We start from the raw sequence: 21,490 nt of genomic DNA, 5'->3' as shown, positions 1-21,490 counted from the left end.
ATTACATTTGAACCACAAATTTGGCTCTGATTTTCCTCTTCATTGCAGCAGAACAGAAATTCGGGGCAGTCATTTGGCATGTATTGTGCAAAAATAAAGAAACAACCAATTTCTCAGGAAAAATTGCTTTTGCCGGCACAGGGGTTTGGAAGCAATTTCAGGGAGCAGGCATGGTGGTGAAGTGTTTTGGAGCACACAGAGTCTGCCACTTACCTACAGGGTGACCTCAGGAATGTTGACTGTGGGTAACTTCCCCATAGTTGTCCCTCAGCACTCCTGTTTGTAAGTGGAAATGGTAACAGTACCCCTCAGTGCATTGGGCTGAGTGAGTCAATACATGTAAAGCATTTGGAATAATGCCTGGCATATTATATGTTAGCAATTGTTACATGGGAAATACGGACTAAAGATGCTAGCAGGGCTGCCAGTAGAATCATTATAAAACAAATAAATGTGCACATGGGAGGGGACACACACACACACACACACACACACACACACCCCGTACGTTAAGTCTTAGTCTTGACTTTCCATTCTGTTTGCATTCTGCCTCCTTCATCTATTCCAAAGATAACATGAAGGGTCAGGGCCCCAAAATGACACAGTGATTTGTGGGAGGGAATGAAAACTTTTCTCATAATGTGCTAATTTAAAGATGGAACCAGAAGAACTCATAAAATGGCAACGGATGGCTAAATATATTGCTTAAGCCATGAAAGAGGGACTCTAATTTTCTATTTTAGTTTGTTTATTTTTAAAGATTGTATTTATTTATTTGAGAGAAAGAGAGAGAATGTGAGAGAGAGCATGAGGAGAGGGAGGGGCAGGAGGAGAGGGAGGGGCAGAATGAGAGGGAAAAGCAGACCCCGCTGAACAAGGAGCCCGACGTGGGGCTCGACCCAGAACCCTGGGTTCATGACCTAAGCCTGAGGCTGTCACTTAACCAACTGAGCCACCCAGGTGCCCTAATTTACCATATTATACTTAAGAGCCATAAATGTTCTGCAAACTGAAAGAAGGTGCTCCAAGCGAGTGATAAAAGTCAAAATCGGCATGAATTAAAATATCCGTTAGAAGTTCTTCAAGGTATTGATACACTGACAAAATAACATGAGATAACCTAAGAGAGAGAGTTTAGCATTATTTATAATGTATCATATGTTCAGTGTCATAAACAGATATCATTTAGTGACTTATGTCAATTCCAAGGCAGCATAACCATGTTTTTCTTGAAATTTGTGGGAATGCAAGTAACAGCCTTTCATTTCGCTGCAATAGAGCGCCACTGCCCCACCTTTCAGAAGCCCAGAGGTGTCCTCCTCTCTCCGCCCAGCTGCGGCAAGCAGCCCGCCAGACCTGGGATGACGTGTCACCTCAGTTGCCGCCGAGGATTCATTTTATCAGGGGTCAGAGAGGAAGTGAGATGTACCAGCTCTGGAAAGTGGAGTGCCAAAGTTCAGACAGCTGTGTGTAAAGGTAGGTCCCCTACGTTGGTCAGGTTGAGAATGAAATTCCTGTATAATGACATGTTGGTACAGTGTGGGGCTGTCCCTCTTTGCAGCTTTTGCTGCAAATCCATGATAAAGTGGTAGGTGTTATCCTAATATACTCTATGAGGGTTTCTGTTCCAAAATGATAGTTTTACAAAATCCAATTATAATATGCCAGGCAATGACAGAAGAAATAGAATATAAGGATAATGTTAAAGGTGGAAATCAGGTAAGTTTTCCATCAGTAGATGAAAATCTCTGAGGAATTTTTTTTTAAAGATTTTATTTATTTATTTGACAGAGACAGTGACAGCCAGCGAGAGAGGGAACACAAGCAGGGGGAGTGGGAGAGGAAGAAGCAGGCTCATAGCGGAGGAGCCTGATGTGGGGCTCGATCCCATAACGCCGGGATCATGCCCTGAGCCGAAGGCAGACGCTTAACTGCTGTGCCACCCAGGCGCCCCGAAAATCTCTGAGGAATTTCTGACCCCTACAATGCCTGTGGAACTGAATCAATTTAAAAAGAAAGAAGTTATCAGCACTTTGTTTTTGTTTTTTTAGAGGGTGAGAGAGGGGCAGAGGGAGGGAGAGAGAGAGAGAATCCCAAGCAGGGCTCAATCCCACAACCCTGAGATCATGACCCGAGCCGAAACCAAGTGTCAGACACTTAACCAACTGAGCCACCCAGGTGCCCCAAGCAACGAGTTATCAGCTCTTTGAAACCTGTGTCCCATTACTTTCACAGGAGGACATTGCCATCTTACTCGCAACTAGAATAGACTGCTCTGAAAAAAGGGGTATTGAGAACAAAAAAGGGTTCTTAGAAGTAAAAACATCAAAAATATCTTTAAGAGAAGGATAAGTAAAGTAGAACAGATGTTGAAAACAGTATTAGGGATTTGAAGAACCAAATTGAAAGTTCCCTCAGAATGGAGAAATCATAAAGAGCTTGAATATCCCAAATGATCACACCAAAAAAGACGGAAGTCAAGAGATAGCAATGATAGGAAAAAGCCCCAATGTCCATTTAATAAACGGTTCCAGAAGGAGAGAGGGAAGAGGATGGAGGAGAAGAATTTTCTTACCAGTAGAAGGAAGTGTCTCTGAGCTAAACTTGAAACATGAGATCGGTCATAGTCCCTGACTATGAGGCAGGCATATTTTCACAACTGGTGAAATTTCTGAGGTCCAGAGTTTAACAAGAAAATCTTAAATCAGTTTCCAGAGAGAAAAGAAGAATTTCACAAAAGAAACAAGAAGCAGACTTACATGATACTTATCATTTACAAGTACAAATGCCAGAAGGAAATACACCAATGTCCAAAGAATACAGAAAGAAAGTTGATAGAAACTTTAAGTTCCAAATCCAGTTAAGCTATTTTTCAAGTGTGAATGAAAAATCAACTCCTTTTTTAGATTTTCAGAGTCAGTATGCTGATGCATATTTGTGGGGGAAAAGTGTCCGAGTCTCAGCCCCTCCAAGAAAAAGAAAATATAAATTGTATAAAGTTTTCAAGAAACAAGAAGATACGAGACACAGATTATATCAACTCAGATAAATTCAGCTGCCAAGTTATAGTAGACGTAATTTAGCAAAACTTAAAATAGGGAACTTTTTATGTTATATATTAAGAACTTAGCTCTACAAGTGACTGATGTGGATATGTTTAATATTACCACCTCTAACTCAGAATCTGTATTGCAGAGTTTCACGCTGCAAAACATTCCATTGGCTTCAATCTGTTGTTTTGACAGTGCAGTGTAGCACTGCTAATTAATTCTACTTGACAGCCTTGTTTTCAAGTGTACTTCCTTCCGGCCACAGTTAACATTTATTTTTTCTGTTTCTTTATTTCATTGAAAAATATTTACCACACTTGCAGTGTATGCCAGGAACTATTTAACACAATGGGACAAGAGAGGTCCTGGCCTTCAACGAATGTGAATTCTGTTGGGGGGAGAAAATTCAATTTCAAAATGGCATGTCAAGTTTTGTGGTCAGGAAGGACAGAGGGCTGTGGGAGCCCAGGAGGGAGCACTTCCTGAAAAGTGTCTAAGCTAAGAAAGGACAAGGATGGGGTTATCTAGGTAAAGAAGGGAGAGCTCAGGCACATAAAAAAAACCTGGGCAAAAGGCCCAGGTGCAAGACCATGGAGTTTGCATGGGAATGAGAGCTTCCGGCGTGGAGAGTGAGTTCCAGTCGGGGGACCGTAAGAGATGAAGCTAAGAGGTCAACAGGTACCAGGTCAGGAAGGGCTTCATAAGCTGTGCTGAAGGCAGTCGCATATTCCAAATTAATCCGGAATTGGGATGTAAAAAACGAGTCATAGAGTATTCATGTTTTTTTTTACCTCTTTCTTAAATGACTTAGAATTACGTATCAATCGGCTCATTGATTTGTTCATTTTCTGAGTCAGATGTGGAGGCCCCTCAAATCAGCTGTCCTAAGGACATAGAGGCTAAGACTCAGGAACAGCAAGACTCCGCTAATATCACCTGGCAAATCCCAACAGCTAAAGACAACTCTGGGGAAAAGGTAAGGTTTGCACAAATATTTGCATCTGTTTCAAATGGATTCTAAATGCACTGCAAATATGTGTGATATTGAAGATTTACTAATATGCTAATGGTAGTACGCTCTATGTAAACTGTACTCATAAATATTAATGCCTCATTAGATAGAAGAATGATCAGCCTTGAGGTTTTAACTAGAAATCTCAGATAAAAATCTCTAAAATGGAAACTTTTATTCCATGGATCTGTTGTATTATGTATCCACTAAGATTACTGGACTAAGGAATTCTTTGCCCCTTACTTGGCTTTGATGATCTTTTAAGGAAAACAAAGAGGTGGAAACAATTCCTGTTTATGAACATATCTTTTAAAATATGAGCCCTAAATGATTGCATATTGGCCAGTGTGAAGGAGCGATCCGTTTTTTTTTTTTTTAAGATTTTATTTATTTGACAGAGATAGCAAGAGAGGGAACACAAGCAGGGGGAGTGGGAGAGGGAGAAGCAGGCTTCCCGCTGAGCAGGAAGCCCAATGTGGGGCTCGATCCCAGGACCCTGGGATCACAACCTGAGCCGAAGGCAGATGCTTAACGACTGAGCCACCCAGGTGCCCCGAAAGATCAGTTTTTAATTCAGCTTTCTCTAACACAGTATTTTGTTCAGAACACAATATTTTAATATTATATATGGCTTGACATAATTATGTTAAAATACTTATGTCAGATGTTAAAAAAGGAATTCAGGGCTGCCTGGGTGGTACAGTCCTTAAGCGTCTGCCTTCAGCTCAGGCGTGATCCCAGCGTCCTGGGATCAAGCCCCACATCAGGCTTCTCCACTAGGAGCCTGCTTCTTCCTCTCCCACTCCCCCTGCTTGTGTTCCCTCTCTCGCTGGCTGTCATTCTCTGTCAAATAAATAAATAAAATCTTAAAAAAAAAAGGAATTCATTTAGGATTTAACTGCCCTTGAATCTACACTGTTAGTATTCACATATATGAAGATGCTTTTATGGTATATTGTTTTCACAGCTGCACATAAACATGTATAAATTGTGCCAGCCAGGATATATCGGGGTGGGGGGCCACAACAGCACACACACAAAAACTGTTCTGATCATTGTGTTGAATATACTTAGAATCAGGGTAACTTTTAAAAAAAATTAACTATAGTCACCATGCTGTACATTATATTCCCGGTATTTATTTATTTTATAAATGGAAGTTTGTACCTTTTGATTCCCTTTACCCCACTTCCCCCCTCACACCCCCATCTCCGACAACCGCCACCTGTTCTCTGTATCTAGGAGTTTGTTTTTTGTTTTCTTAGATTCCATATTAAATGAGCTCATATTGTATTTTTCTTTAGGCAACTAAGGACGAGGTAACTTTTAAATCTGAATTTAAAAGTGCAAATGTGACTTCTAGGGCTAAATGGATTGTAGGTGGTATACATGTTGAATGATTGGTCCATCATGCATGGTTTCTATTTTCCATTAAAAGGCCATGAAAACATGCAGTGTTGTTACCTTCATCATGATCATCAATAGACCTCCACAGGCTCCCACAGCCCTCTGTCCTTCCTGACCATAAAACCCAACATGCCATTTTGAAATTGAATTTTCTTCCAACAGAATACAGGAACATATTTCAGGATCTAATGAGAGTTCACACTAAATGTAGCACCTGTGTGTTGAAATATTTTTAAAAGTACAATTGAAAAGACAAATGTATTTGACTACAAAAGTATTTTAAAATTTGTATTTTAAAAAATTCCTAAATTAAAAGACAAATAGCAAACTTAAGAAAAAATGCTTCAGGGGCGCCTGGGTGGCACAGCGGTTAAGCGTCTGCCTTCGGCTCAGGGCGTGATCCCAGCGTTGTGGGATCGAGCCCCACATCAGGCTTCTCCGCGATGAGCCTGCTTCTTCCTCTCCCACTCCCCCTGCTTGTGTTCCCTCTCTCGCTGGCTGTCTCTATCTCTGTCAAATAAATAAATAAAATCTNCTTAAAAAAAAAAAAAAAAAGAAAAAAAAAAAAAAGAAAAAATGCTTCAAACTTCAAAGGTTAGAATATTTATTACCTACACATTAATATAAATGCATTCTATCATAATTTTCAAATGGACTAGGAAGGCAAACATATAATTCAAAAAGGGAAGAATATATCTATATCTTGCAAACATATGAGAATTTAATCTCAGTCTAAGGCATTAAGAAACTGTAAATTAGGGGCGCCTGGGTGGCAGAGCGGTTAAGCGTCTGCCTGTGGCTCAGGGCGTGATCCCAGCGTTATGGGATCGAGCCCCACATCAGGCTNGGCTTCTCCGCTATGAGCCTGCTTCTTCCTCTCCCACTCCCCCTGCTTGTGTTCCCTCTCTCGCTGGCTGTCTATCTCTGTCGAATAAATAAATAAAATCTTTAAAAAAAAAAAAAAAGAAACTGTAAATTAAAGCAATGACCTGGTATCATATTTTTGAGTTACCCAAAAATAATGGTATTTAACATAGGGCAGAGAACTTAGAGTAGGAACTTTAACATTGACACTATCAAATACTGACAAATGGGAGTGCAAATTATTACCATGTTTTGGGAAAGAAATTTTGTATTATCTGTCAATAAAATGGGAGCATTTGGGGCCAATTTAAGTGTCCTTCAATAGATTTTTTAAATTAGCATATATTTATTCTATAGAAAATTATGGAGACATTTAAGAGGGCTTCTTAAGTTCTAAAGACAATGTAACAGCATAAAGAATGTTTTAAAGATATTATGTTTAAAAAACAAGGAACAACATTTCATATGTATGCCAACTGTATAAACTATGTAAATAGGATAATAGTCTGAAAAGAGGGGCTCCTGGGTGGCTCAGTCAGTTAAGCGGCTGCCTTCGGCTCAGGTCATGATCCCAGAGTCCTGGGATCGAGCCCCCCATCACGCTCCCTGCTCAGTGGAGAGCCTGCTTCTCCCTTTCCCTCTGCCTGCCATTCTGCCTACTTGTGCTCTATCTCTCTGTCAAATAAATAAAATAAAAAATCTTTAAAAAAAATTCTGAAAAGAAACACACCAAAAGGCTGTGCCTGATTTTTTCCTAATTGCTATATGTATGAAATATTGTATCATTTTTAATTTCACTTTTCCTAGTAATGTTTCGGTAAAAAAGAATAAACGTACCATTGCTATTAACTTTAACTTTCAAAATATTCATTTATCTCTAACAGGTATCAATCCATGTTCATCCAGCTTTCACCCCACCTTACCTTTTCCCAATTGGAGATGTTGCTATCACATATACAGCAGTTGACCTGTCCAGCAACCAAGCCAGCTGCACTTTCCATGTCAAGGTTATTGGTAAGTCGTGAAATTACTTGGGTCATTTGTGAAAATAATCGGGCACTCCAAGGGCTTTGTCACTTCTTTATCTTCAACAACTCCCTCCCACTGATTGTCCCTGCTGGCCTTGAAACCTGCTCAAGCCACCCCCTCTTTCAAACCTTCATAACTCTTTACCTATCACTGTCTCTCTTTTTTTCTTCCAGTATGGGCATTTTGAAGAATTCCCAGTGGTTGCCATCTGTTTTGTTTCAAGGGACATTTATTCTCAGTCACTCAGTGTGTCTGGCTCTTGTCCCCTTCAGTCATATAAACTACTGTCATCAGGTTCCCAGTGGTCTCTAGAGTTACCCCTACTGCACACCTTTTAGTTTTTATTTTACATAATCTTTTCCTTAGATTTAAAAAAAATTTTTTTAAGATTTTTCATTTATTCATTTGAGAGAAAGAGAGTGTGTATGAGTGAGAGCATGAGTGGGGGAGGGTTAGAGGGAGAGGGAGAAGCAGGTTCCCCACTGAGCAGGAAGCCCAGTGTGGGTCTCAGTCCCGGGACCCTGAGATCGTGACCTGAGCCAAAGGCAGACGCTTAATGGACTGAGCCACCCAGGCGCCCCTAGATTTTACATTATTAACCACACTCTCCTTATTGAAACTGTCACTTTCCCTAGCTTATCTGATACCATTCTTTCTCGGTTCCCCAACCCATTGTTCTCATTTCTCCTTCTTTATCTCTTTCCTACATGGCTTCTGTTCCTCAGACCAACTTTCAAATGTGGATGATCCCCAGGGTTCCAGCCTAGTCCTTTTCTTTTTCTCTTTGTATAGTTTTCACCGGGAATTTTGTTAACTGACCACTTTCAGATTTCTATCTCAAGCTTAGATCTCTTTTCTGAAATTCATACTAATATATAGAACTGCCTACTGAGCTTTCCGTGTAGATGTCTTATAGGCATTTAAAACTCACCCAAACCTAGTATAGTTCTCAGCTTAGAAAATGGAACAGCCAATCACCTACCTACCATGCAAAAACCTGGAAGTCATTTTGACTCCTTTCCTTCCATTATCAACATCCAATAAGTTATCAAGTTCTGCTGGTTTCATCTACTTATTGTCCCTAAAGTCTGTCCTGGTCTCTTCATCCTTATTACCAGTGTTACAGATCAGTCCTTTGGTGGGAGGGGAGGGGGCGCTGATTTGCTCCATCTCCCAGTTCGTCTTTGTGTTTTCAATCAATTCAGTAGATATTCAGTGGGTACCAGAGACCCACCACCAAGATGTAATACAGGGAGAATAGGATATGTACCAGTCTGTAGTGGTCAAGAGCACAGACTCTGAGCCCAGTCTGAGCCTACACCCCTGCTTAAAAAGAGTGTGACAGGTAGCCTGTCTGTGCCTCGGATTCTTCATCCAAAAATAGAATTAATTAACATATTCTATCATAGGATTATTGTGAGGTTTTTAATTAGTTAAAATTCACAAACCACTTGAGCCGGTGCCTGACACACATTGAGCTCTATGTAAACATATTGACATTTTGCTATATTCATCTCATATATTTTAATATGTTTAAAAATTCAACACATTAAATTCATTTTGTTTCAAGAATTTTACATAACTTCTTGAAATAACTAACATATATCAGACTGGCTCCTTACCCTAGAAATTACAGGTTTAGGTAAAAGTAGATAAAAAGAGACACAAGTAAACATCAGCCTAATTCATTTCATAGTGCTTAGGTTTTTCATTGCTTTTTCAGTGTTGTTTTAAACATGAACTTTGCAAGTCATATGGAAAATATGCTGGATTCGTTTTTTATGATACTGTGATTTTAAACATGGAACTGTGGTTCAAGCGTTTGCCAAGTTTTAATTTTTCACAATGAAGAGTCAGCACGGTGAAATGTAAAATGTGCACCCGAGGGTCTAGCTAGACACTGGATTTTCAAATTATGAAAGAGATGAAATGGGAAAGAAGAGGGAGCAGGAGAAGGTGAGAGAAAGGGAGACAAGGAGAGAGGGAGGGGGCAGAGAGAGACAGAGAGAGATGGAGAAAATATTCTAAAGCCTCCATTTTCTTGTTTCCTCAGATGACCGGGTGTGGGTGTCTCACTGATAAATGAGAGGAAGCAGGAATGCTTTTGCTCAGCATTCCAAGGAATGCGGCCTCACTTGCTTTGAAATAGGCTTTCTCTCTCCTTTGGAGACAATGCCTCCGCTAGTATCTCCCATGCTTCTGACACTAATTGACTGAGTCTCGGTACTCTTTTGTGCCTGCAGTTCAACTTTAAAATGTTTGTCCAGAATCAGATAAGTTTAGAAAATCTTGGAAATACCTATTTGCAATTTCTTTTGGGAAAATAGTAAATACTGCCAGATTCGTCAGGTTAACTCTGAACTGACTTGATTCAGCACGCTTCAAGTGCACAGATCTTCAGTGAGCATTTCTTCACATTTTTCTTTATTCAACAGCTTTTTCTGAGCATGTGTTATGGGCCAGGTGCTATGCTCTGCCCCGAACACCTCACTGTGAGCAAGAGAGACTTCGTCATGGGTCGACAGAGTTTATAGTCTAGAAAAGGAGTAAACTAAAGGCACTGCACTAATGAAATGACAAGCATGAGGACAAAAGACTTAGCATAAAACAGAAATCTATATATTCTCACAGATACGGCTCTTCTAAGTTCTGAGTATGTGTTTTCATATATCACCGATAGAAATACCCTGGCCTTAATGCCCGTGATTCTGAGATTTGATCATTTCCCTCCTTCTGCTTCTCTGGGAAGGTTCTCTTCGCTTTCTGGTTGAGCACCTCAACTACTGTGGCTGGAATGGCCACTACATCCAGAATTGCCTTTTTTTTAATCTTTTATTTTTATGATTTATTTATTTATTTTGGGGGGGGAGAGAGAGTGAGTGATCAAGGGGAGGGACAGAGAGAGAGGGAGAGAGAATGTCAAGCAGATTCTGTGCTGAGCGTGGAGCCCGACATGGGGCTCGATCTCACAACCCTGAGATCATGACGTGATCCGAAACCAAGAGTCGGACGCTCAACTGACTGAGCCACCCAGGTGTCCCCAGAATTGCCTTTTACACGGCTGCGTGCAGGGTGACTTTAGGACCTAGTATTTCTTCTTCAACAGGCAGAGGGCAACATAACAAGAATCAGTTCTTTCTTTTACCTTGAGACCAGGGATGCAACAAATCTCATTGTCAAAGGGGCTCCAGGGTCAGCCTACCAAGATCAAGGTTCTTTGCTAGCACAAGTAGACTTCAGTTCTCTTGTGCATACCCCCTCGTCATTTTTGAATATCAGTTGTAACTTCTTTCTCTGCTTTCCTGTTTTTTAGATGTCGAACCACCTAGCATAGACTGGTGCAGATCCCCTCCTCCGATGCAGGTCTCAGAGAAGGAGTATCCTGCAGTGTGGGATGAGCCTCTGTTCTCAGACAACTCAGGTGAGGACGCGGACGTTCTGTGGTCAGCGTGGTTAACACTGAATTACATTTCATTTTTAAAAGCTTTTAAAAAAGTTAAAAGAAATGAAAAGCAAATTGCTTCTTGTCTAAGTGGAATGAATAATCATATAAGGTAATGTGTTTTAATGCTAGGATAATTATATATAATTTAATATTACTAATCTTACCTATCCCTGGGGTTCCCTTCATTCAATATCCAACGCACATTTATTAAACCTATTCTAGTTGTTGTACCTGAAGATTTCTAATAAATTCATTGAGTCTCTATGTTTACATTGTCCTGAAGGCATAAACTATGCATTTTAGTAATATTGTTAGTACAGTTCTGTGTATTCATACTCATTTCGTCAACGTTTGCCCCCTAAAATCAGAAAAGTTTATAGGACAGCAGGAAAAAAATGAGCTAATACAGTTGAAGTTCATGTTAAATGTCTCACTAAAACCCAGTAAGCAACAATTAAAGAAATGCAAATTAAATAAATTTCTTAATTAAATTTGCAATATCGGTGAGTGGGGGGAAGGGATAATCGGGTGATGGGCACCGAGGAGGGCACTGGATGTAATGAGCACCGGGTGTTATATACAACTGACAAATCACTAAGTTCTACCCCTCAAACTACTAATACCATATATGTTAACTAAATTGAATTTAAATAATTTTAAAATTTTTCCAATATTCCAATAGACTGACCTACTCAAAGAAAATCATTTATTTAGCAAGAATGCCTTACTCTAATGAGGTTTTTAAGTCTAACACTTCTGTGTTACAGTATAAATATTGCATCTTTTATTTTTTTACTAGTGACCAAATCAACATAAACTGAATGCCCAGCTGGTTTGTATAAATAGAAAATGAAAATTCAAATCAAATACAGGAACTGGTAAAGTAACTGCAGACCCGTCACCCCAAAACTAAGTCCCTTCTTTGTTCTCTAGGGGCCGTATTGCTTATCACCAGGAGCCATTCACCAGGAGACCTTTTCCCGCACGGGGAGACGGTGGTGCGGTATACAGCCACCGACCCCTCAGGCAACAACAGAAGCTGTGACATCCACATCGTCATAAAAGGTATTCTCTTCATAAACCACCAGAAATCTAGGTGACATTTGCTGTATGTAATTGCTGTATTTTGTGGCAGAAAATGGACTGCGTGCAGCAGATTCGTCAAATTAGAATACTGACAGATCTTCCATACGTTTTCCATTGTAATTGCTTCCCTTTGTGATACATAGAAATATTTTCTTCAAGGGTAGTCTTTAATTAACATTTTATTAGCATTTTCACTAAAAGTACAAAATTTTACTGTCATAATTCTATTTTGAATAGCCGAGGACATAGACTCTGAAAATGTACTTGCAAAGTAATGCTATCTAGTTTTCACTCTTATTATAGGAAGGCCACAAATAACAACCCCAAATCAGAAATAACTTAGCATTGATAATCTCTGCACAGCCTCTAATCACACATAGGTCCAGCTTTTCAACTGTGCCCACCTAGGTACCAAGAAGCATATGTCGTCATGTTCCTACACTAAGGATTTATGATGAAAGTCTCTCTAGGAATGCTGGTGGACAGGAGTCCTTTTCAAAATTCAGCTTAGACTCATGGAATTTAATTTATGTTGTTTATACCACTGTATATAAATAGTATAATTTTTTTAATGCAGCTTCTCCCTGTGAAGTTCCATTTACACCTGTAAATGGGGATTTTGTATGTACTCAAGATAGTGCTGGAGTTAACTGCACATTAAGTTGCTCGGAGGGCTATGATTTCACAGAAGGGTCTACTGAGAAGTATTACTGTGCTTATGAGGATGGAATCTGGAAGCCACCATATTCCACTGAATGGCCAGACTGTGCTAGTAAGTTTTAATTTCTTTCTGGACTCCTTTCGTGTATGTGTGTGTGTTTGGGTGTGTGTACGTTTCTGAGCATTTAAGAGGAAAACTGCCTTACTATAGGGACTGGGTTTCATGAGTGAAAAATGGTGCCATGAGGGGCACCTGGCTGGCGCAGTTAGTACAGCACGCAACTCCTGATCTTGGGGTCATGAGTTTGAGCCCCATATTGGGCATAGAGCTTACTTTAAAAAATGGTGCCATGAATTCGAAATGTTTGTAAGAGAAGTGTTCAGCCCTTGATTTAAAATGTTAGCCCGTCAGAGTTTGGTTATTGATTGCTACAGGACAAGATTCCATTTAAGGCAAACCCATCTTGGCCCTCACATTGTTATTTACCAGAAATAGACTTGTCAGCATGTTGTGCTTGATCCATAAACTTGAATGTATTGTCTCATAGTCTGCAGAAGAGCTTATATTTATTTATTTGTTTTTAAAGATTTTATTTATTTATTTGACAGAGATAGAGACAGCCAGTGAGAGGGGGAACACAAGCAGGGGGAGTGGGAGAGGAAGAAGCAGGCTCATAGCGGAGGAGCCTGATGTGGGGCTCGATCCCATAACGCCGGGATCACGCCCTGAGCCGAAGGCAGATGCTTAACCGCTGTGCCACCCAGGCACCCCAGAAGAGCTTATATTTAAAGCAAGATCCATCATATGTGATGGGGAAAGATCAGTGACAATCTCTTTGGGTCTGATTCAGATTTAGAGCTATTCTGTAATCTTAAATATATGTGTTGCTATAAAAAATAGCAGTATCTTTGTCTAGTGTAAATAAATATTCTTTGGAATGAATCTTTGATTCAGTACCATAGATGGATGGCTTAAATGCCAATGTCTTGGAAAAAAAGTAAAGCCCAATTACTTGAGCTATTTTTTCCCACAGATTTGGCTAGTAATTGAAAGTTCTACAATATCACTCACCTCTATCACAGATTTAGACAGTAGGATTTTAATGCTGATGCTGTTAGGAGTCATTGTCTCAGAGTATTATGGGACATCTTACTATGTCTAGCCATGCAAGTTTCTGATCCAAGGAGGAATTCTCTATGGGAATTATACTTTCAAGGATTATGATTGTCTATCATATTTAGAAAATTTTCAGTGTATATTGGTTAAAAATATAATAGAAACATATATGATATAAATTTATGTAAACATAAGAGATACCTTTAACCCAGGCAGGATTTTTCAAAAATTCCAGAAATATAATTTTAAAATTTTTAAATCTCTTTGTCCCTTAAATGCTTATTTTCTTAATGTGGTTGCAGCTAAAGAATAATATATCAAAGCAAACCTCATTACTGGGTAACTGGGTACAGTGCCACTTGACTCATGGTTTATTATTATCAATTAATGCTTAGAAATTTTTCTTAACTGTCATCTCTTGTTTTTGTAGCAATCCCACAAATCATTTTAGAATCAAAGCTCTAAGTTACAGTTATTTCAAAGACAATTAAATCTTTGTGTTGAGAACACTTAACCAACTGAAGCTGTTTTCTCTAACATTTTCCAGTAAAACGTTTTGCAAATCATGGGTTCAAATCCTTTGAGATGCTGTACAAAACAACCCGTTGTGATGATACAGATCTGTTGAAGAAGTTTTCTGAAGCATTTGAGACTACCCTGGGGAAAATGGTATGTCAGCAGTATTGTTTGTCGGATTTGAAAGGATGCTGTTGAGCTGTTCATAGCCTCTCAGGGTAACCTGCCACTGGAATTCCGTGTCCTGATGATTTCCCGCCTCTCTGTAATCCAAACTTGCTCCTAATATTTAGAATTGCTCATAGGTTTTGGACTTCTGGAATAAATTATAAGTGAATCTTTATTAAAACATTTTAGGTTTTTAAAAGCATTCTGAGTCAGAAAACCAGAGAAGCGTGGGGTCCCTGTGGTTTGAAAATGTCTGCTTTGTTATTTAAAGTATGACAAAAATGCCATTGTAGACTGTATTTATTTTATGATGAGATCATTGAACATTGAAAGGATTTTCTTTTTCATGCATTTTTGTTTTAGGATTCTTTCACTGTTTACAGGAAAGCAAAACAATGTATTTAACTTGTGTTGAGCATCTCGAAGGAAATGTGTTATATACATATTTGTATCCCGAACAGAGTAGGCAGCTTAGATTTTGGATAGATGCTAAGAGCCGATTCAGTGGTAGTAGATTTGACGTCTAGTGTGAGAGAAGGAGGGGAGTCAAGGAGGCAGTGTATGTAAGGACACGGATGCACGATTGGGTACACACGGTGGTAGAAGTATGTCAGAGGATCTTTTCTTCTGTTTTCTCAGTGGAAAAAAGATGCAGACTGATCAGCTGAGAGAGTAAGGATGGGGAGGAGTTGCTGAGGTTTGGAAAGGAAGTCGATGGTATCAATTCATTTTCTAGGAAAGCACAAATGAATGTGCTAAAGAAAGGTGGTAGGATTGGCAGCAAGAAGGATTGTGCTTTCCCTCAAGCTGTAATTAATCACGTGGGTGCACGTGTAGAAAAAACAGAGCAATTAGTTTAACGAGGGTTATGGGTTCTGCAGACAAATGATGGAGGTAGGTGCACATGAGGGAGTGACTCCTGGGGATGAGCCATAGAATCTAAGACAGTTAAGCAAGGAGGTGAAGATGTCAGACTGAGAGACAGTGAAGAGGTGGTAGGGTCCGTGGATTATGAATCAGATGAAGTCAAAGACTTCCGAGAGTAGGAGGTGCAGTTATTGGTAATGACGAGGTCTGAGGGTATGACCTGACAGCAAGGAACAAAGTAAGGCTGGAAGACTGGAGGAGAGGGGGAAAAGGAAGTGAGAAGCCAAGGTGATGGAAAGATTAGCCAGGTGGATATAGAAATCCCCAAGAATTGTAACAGGGACAGTTACTGGATGTTCTTGGAATGAGGGGGTGCTACAGGGGCCATCGACTATACCACAAGCTTCAGGACTGTGAGGCTTTAAGGAGGGGCACGGGAGCATGATCTGGAAACAGCAGGGAAGAGTGAGGAAGACACTTCCTCCACCTTCACACCCATGGCTTGAGAAAACTGGAAAGTGAGGTGTCATTGAGAGCTAAGGTGAAGGGACCGTAAAGAGAGGTGAAAAAAAATAATAGTAGATTTGCTGACGACTGTGAGTTCCAGAGGGCAGAGGAAGGTTCTGAGGACTTAGAGATGGGTGGGAGATAGAGTCAGAGAAAAGGGATCTAAAGAGCCATAAAGGGAGGTAGTTCAAAGGCAAGAGATATGCTAGGGATCCTGGGCTTCTGGGGATCAGTGACATGCACAGAAAAAAATGGCGTGAAACTAATTCTGGTGGTCCACAAGCACCAGAGCCCATAGGGGAGGGCGTGGAGGAGAGGCGGGAGTCTGTCCAGGAGCATGCAGAGCAGGTGAAGGCTGGCAGCACAAAGGGCTTATCCAGAGAACACAGGGGTACGATTTACATTTCATACTCTTCCTTTTTTATTTGCAGGTCCCATCATTTTGTAGTGATGCTGAGGACATTGACTGCAGATTAGAGGACCTGACCAAAAAATACTGCCTTGAATACAATTATGACTATGAAAACGGCTTTGCAATTGGTAATTAAATGATGCAGTGTCAAGATTGCAAGGGTGATCTGCAAAATAAAATAAGTCCAGAAGAGTGGGGCAAACTAGAAAACTTAACTTTTTTAAAACCAAAACTCTTGAGATAATAAAAACTAAGAAAAATAAGCCACATTATGATTGTGAAATTTTAACATTTATCTAATGTCTTAGAATAGTACTAAAGCAATTTTTACATGGCATTCAATTTAAACTGCAATTAAGCCATTAATTTAAAATAGTTACACTGTAAAATGTTCAGATATCTCACCCAGAATATGTTAAGACTCAATCTATTCAAGTCTGATATGCCTTCTAATTGAATTTTCATGTTTTTTTCCATATTATTTTTGAGCATTTTTATTAAGGTTATTTCTAAGTATGGTATGTGATTTCTTTGCTGGTGTATCCTGCCCTTTAGCTTACTGCCTTAATAATTTTGAGAGACCTCAGTTGTTACTCTTGACTCTTTTCATTAGTAAAATCATCAGCCTTTCCAGTAATTATATTTCTCATTTTTCTTGCATTGTTATAAAACTGTCCAACACTTCCAGAATAATGTTTTTAAAAATAATAGTGATGGGGGTACCTGGGTGGCTCAGTCAGTTAAGCCTCTGACCCTTGATTTTGGCTCAGGTCATGATCTCAGGGTTGTGGGATTGAGCCCCACACTGGACAAGGAGTCTGCTTAAGATTCTCTCTCCCTCTGCTCCTGGCCCTGTCTCTGTCTCTCTCCTTCTCAAAATAGTAATAATAATAATAGTGATAACAAAATAGTGTCATGGTTAAGCATGTGGACTCTAAGACCAACTTCTTACATCTAAGTTCTGGCTTTATTAGCTGTGTGGTCTTGAGCAAGTTTGTATTCTGTGCCTCAGTTTCCTCACCTATAAAATGGTGCGTGTGTGTGTGTGTGTGTGTGTGTGTAAGACTACTGAACTCATAAGGCCATCCTCAGGATTAAATGAATAAGTACAAGTACCCATAAACTCCTTGGTAGGTTATCTGAGACAATATTAATTGACATTACAGCAGACATCCTTTTTGTTTCTGACACTAATCATAGGCATAATATTTTTAGTGACTTAGCATTTAGAGTGATGTTGACATTTGCTTTACACTTTTTAAATTTTAAAAATATTATTTCTGCATATATGTTTATTGCAAAAATTTGAAAAATGCTAAAACCCAAAGAATGAAATCAAAATAACCCACAATCCCATAAATAATTCTATTAATATACTGATATATATATTACTATATATACATTAATATATACATATAACTGTACACACATATGTATATATGCCCATACTACTTTGTAAACCTGAATTTTTAGTTAACATTATATTGAGGACATTTTTCTGTCACTAAATATTATACTTCGATTTTAATGGCCACATATTAATTAATTTGCCATAATTTATGTAAACAATTTCCTACTGGTAGACTTTTTTCTATCTTTATATGTAAAACTTCTCAGTGAAAATTTTGGACATTAAAGTGTTAGAAAAACATGAAGTGGTGTGGCAGTGGCATGTCTAGAATAATAATGACTCTTCTGTCACACATGACACAGGTTTCCCCTCCCAGATTATTGAGGTAGATTGTTGAGGGTATAAGGATGCACCTAGAGGGAGTCAGGTGTCATCAGAAGGCTTTGAGATAGGTGATATTTGTCATCTAATAAGGGTCAAAATGGCAGCTTCTTAGAATCATACGTGGACACATGGTACAGTTGATCCTAAGAGATAAGCCTTCCTCTTTGAATACCTTTACAGTAGAGAGTCACAAGATTAGCATAATATTTCAAACAACATCTTGGCAAGTCATAATGTATGAAAAACAAAGGGCCAATAAATATATTAAAATGGTTTGACCTCATAATAGTCATGTAATTCAAATTAAAACTAAATTGAGATGCCCTTTTCGACCTGTCAGATTAACAAATTCAAATAAGAATCATAATACTCAAAATTGGCAGGGGTATAAGGAAAAAAATCATACTCATAGATTGTGTGCAGGGGAGAAATTGGAGGGCAATTGACAATACATATCAAAAAGATTAAAAATACTCAAACCCAGAAATCTAATTCTAAGAATATTTCTTGAGATAAAAATCATGCCAGTGTGCAAAGATGTACTCCATTTCATAAATTCTAAGTGTACATTTTTCATTTGGACACCTCTGAAATTGGAATATATCTTCTCATTGATGGTGCCTTACATTTTATGAAATCCTCTATGCACAAGGATGTTCTAGAATTTTGAAATGACCTAAAAGTCTGAAAATAGAAACCTGGTTAGTTTGTGGGACAGTCATAGAAGAGAATATTATGAAACCATTTGACAGAGAAATGCCATAATATATCATTGAGAAAATTAGAAAAAGATCACTAAATAATATACACATACTATAATCATTTGTTAAAGGTATGGTGTGTTTATTTCTATTCCAGTGATTCATGTGTCTATGTATGCATAAACACACGTGTGTGTTAATATATTCGTGGAAGAAAATCTTGCTTAAAATGTTCTAAGCATTATTTCTATATGGTGGAATTGTAGGTAATCAAAAAATTTTTTTGTCTTTGCTCATCTGCTTTTCTATAATGGCTCCGTAATACTTGTGGGAAAGATGTTTAAGTGAAAAACAAAAATATTTACCCTAGGTAATTTTAATGTCCAAAGACATAAATTAGACAAAAAAAAAATTTTTAACAACTTATTTTATTTACAACTCTATTTTAAATTTCACTTAAAAATCTTTAATAGGTGGATAGTCCTGTATAAGTATAATTTGCTATTTAAAGCACATAACCAAGCAGCAACAATATACCCAGACCAGTATTAATATCATTTACCGAGGTTTTAGAATGAGTCAAATAGTGAGCTAGGTGGTTTATGTATATTGTCTCTGTTAGCCCCGAAACCTGTGAGGTAAGAATAATGCCCTCAACTTGTAAACGAAGAAACTGAAGTTCAGAGAGACGAAAGTAACTTGATAGGACTGCACACCCTTACATCCTACATCCGGAAGCTACAATCTGAATCCACACAGGTGGTCGCAGTGGTACTGGGGCATCTAAAGAATGTCACACATTGTGTTATATACTCTAGCGTGGCTACGTACACATTTAACTTACATGCTACCTTCAGAAACCGCCCCCACCTTTAACATTTATTTATTTGAGAGAGAGAGAGAGAGAGAGAGAGCACGAGTGGGAAGGGCAGAGGGAGAAGGAGAGAGAATCTCAAGCAGACTCCATGCTGAGCGTGGAGCCCTATGTGGGGATCGATCCCACAACCCTGAGATCACAACCTAGCCGAAACGAAGAGTCTGTTGCTTAACTGACTGCACCACTCAGGCACCCCTGCCCCCACCTTTAAAATGTGATGCAGTATCCTGAGTAATCTTCACAAAAGGAAACTTGTTCATTTGCATTAAGTTTATAAAGCTGATATTACAATTTTTTAAAAAGAATGGAGCAAACCCTGAAGGGAAATAGGAATTGATTAAAATTCTGCACCCACATCCTATTTACCTCCAAAGCTAATTAACTATTAACTCAAATGTAAGAATGGCTTAAATGCCTAGGTAGCCCCAAAGGGACTTTTCTTTCTTCTTGTGTAGTTCATTGGTAAGCTAAATCTAAAATGAAGTGCCTAAAAATTACAATGTAAGATTATAGATGAGAAATACGAGATTCTAGGTGAATCCCTATATGCAGTACATTATGGACAATTGAAGAAATAGGGCCAGTTTGACTTGCGGCTTAACATTAAAACCTAAACGCTGATAAAGAGGCAACTTGTAGAATCTTGTTTCTCTGCCCCAACTGTCCAGGACCTGGTGGTTGGGGCGCAGCTAATAGGCTGGATTACTCTTACGATGATTTCTTGGACTCCGTGCAAGAAACACCCACAGGTGCCGGCAAAGCCAGATCTTCACGAATTAAAAGAAGTGCCCCATTATCTGACCACAAAATTAAGTTAATTTTTAACATCACAGGTAAGGATAGACTGTCTGTTTGAAAAAACAACATTATGTGACATTCTCGGCGGGAAACGTATTTTGCAGATTTTCCATTTGTTACCATTCTTAGGAAATAATCCTGGAACTGAAAATTAGGGAAAGCACAGTCACCTGAGTTTTGTCGTTTTTTGCAATTTAATATCACAGATGTATTTTATGATTCTCGCAGCAACAGGCATCCTGCTTTGTACTCATCTTGGCATGACGAACTAAGGCATGTTTTTAAAAAGCAAGAATTTACAGAAATTTAACATGCTGTAAGGAGGAACTTCACGAAAAGGTGATGTAGCTCCAGTGTATGAGAGAAGGATCAAAGCAAATTGCATTGCTCTTAATATTATCCATATACTAGTTGCTCAGTAAGTAGTGGTTGAGTGTGAGTTTATTTTTCCGGGAAGATTTTAAATATGCTGTCTCTTTTTGGTAAAACAAAAACAAAAACAAAAACAAACCTAACTAACTACAAATGATTTCCTGAAACACCACGTGTGTGTGTTATGTTTTATTTCATCTTGTTTTTATCTCAGCTAGCGTGCCGCTACCCGATGAAAGAAATGATACCCTTGAGCTGGAAAATCAGCAACGACTCATTAAAACTTTGGAAACCATTACCAATCAACTGGAAAGGACCCTCAGTCAGGAGCCCATGTATTCCTTTCAGCTTTCGTCTGAAATTCTGGTAGCCGACAGCAATTCGTTAGAGACAGAAAAGGCTTTCCTTTTCTGCAGACCAGGCTCGGTGCTGAGAGGGCGTATGTGTGGTAAGACTTCTCCCTGCAATAAAAAAATATCGGGCTCATCGTGGGTCAAATGAGATGAGTGGAGCCGCTTTACAACTACCCAAGGGTATCGAAATGAAGCATTTTGCAATTGTTGTGTGGTTGTTCTTATTATCTTGTCTCAGGAATCTAAGTAACCACCATTGTTCAGGACAAGAGAACTATTTCAGGTAAGGGACTCAGATCTTAGTTTTATTTCTAGATCTTTAGAGCTCACAATTTTTAGCAGCATCTCCGGTAATAATGACTAATACTTTTTGACCACTTCCGTGGGCTGGCTGAGCACGTCTCGTGTTTCATTCTGTTTAGCAACTCTGTGAAGTGCTATTACTATGAAGCACATTTTACAGATGGCAAAACTGAAGCCAGAGAGGCTAGGAGCTTTCTCAGGAAGTCTTACG

At 39.0% G+C, this 21,490-nt stretch overlaps 1 protein-coding gene across 3 annotated transcripts in view; it reads left to right on the top strand.

Annotated features, from left to right (window-relative positions):
- Positions 1–21,490, top strand: part of SVEP1 (sushi, von Willebrand factor type A, EGF and pentraxin domain containing 1) — a 185,606-nt gene that overhangs the window by 73,523 nt on the left and 90,593 nt on the right. For all 3 annotated transcript variants that reach the window (XM_034664246.1, XM_034664245.1, XM_034664247.1), the window contains exons 7-16: positions 1,279–1,476; positions 3,908–4,026; positions 7,218–7,347; positions 10,676–10,783; positions 11,741–11,872; positions 12,471–12,665; positions 14,218–14,339; positions 16,160–16,268; positions 20,122–20,286; positions 20,838–21,071. In XM_034664246.1, the coding sequence (XP_034520137.1) occupies positions 1,279–1,476; positions 3,908–4,026; positions 7,218–7,347; positions 10,676–10,783; positions 11,741–11,872; positions 12,471–12,665; positions 14,218–14,339; positions 16,160–16,268; positions 20,122–20,286; positions 20,838–21,071 (1,512 nt within the window). The remainder of the gene's footprint in view (positions 1–1,278; positions 1,477–3,907; positions 4,027–7,217; positions 7,348–10,675; positions 10,784–11,740; positions 11,873–12,470; positions 12,666–14,217; positions 14,340–16,159; positions 16,269–20,121; positions 20,287–20,837; positions 21,072–21,490) is intronic.

Source organism: Ailuropoda melanoleuca, chromosome 7, assembly GCF_002007445.2.
Source record: "Ailuropoda melanoleuca isolate Jingjing chromosome 7, ASM200744v2, whole genome shotgun sequence".
In the NCBI taxonomy this organism is placed as follows: domain Eukaryota; kingdom Metazoa; phylum Chordata; class Mammalia; order Carnivora; family Ursidae; genus Ailuropoda; species Ailuropoda melanoleuca.
Note: the sequence above shows the minus strand (reverse complement) of the source record. Positions and strands in the feature narration are given on the sequence as shown.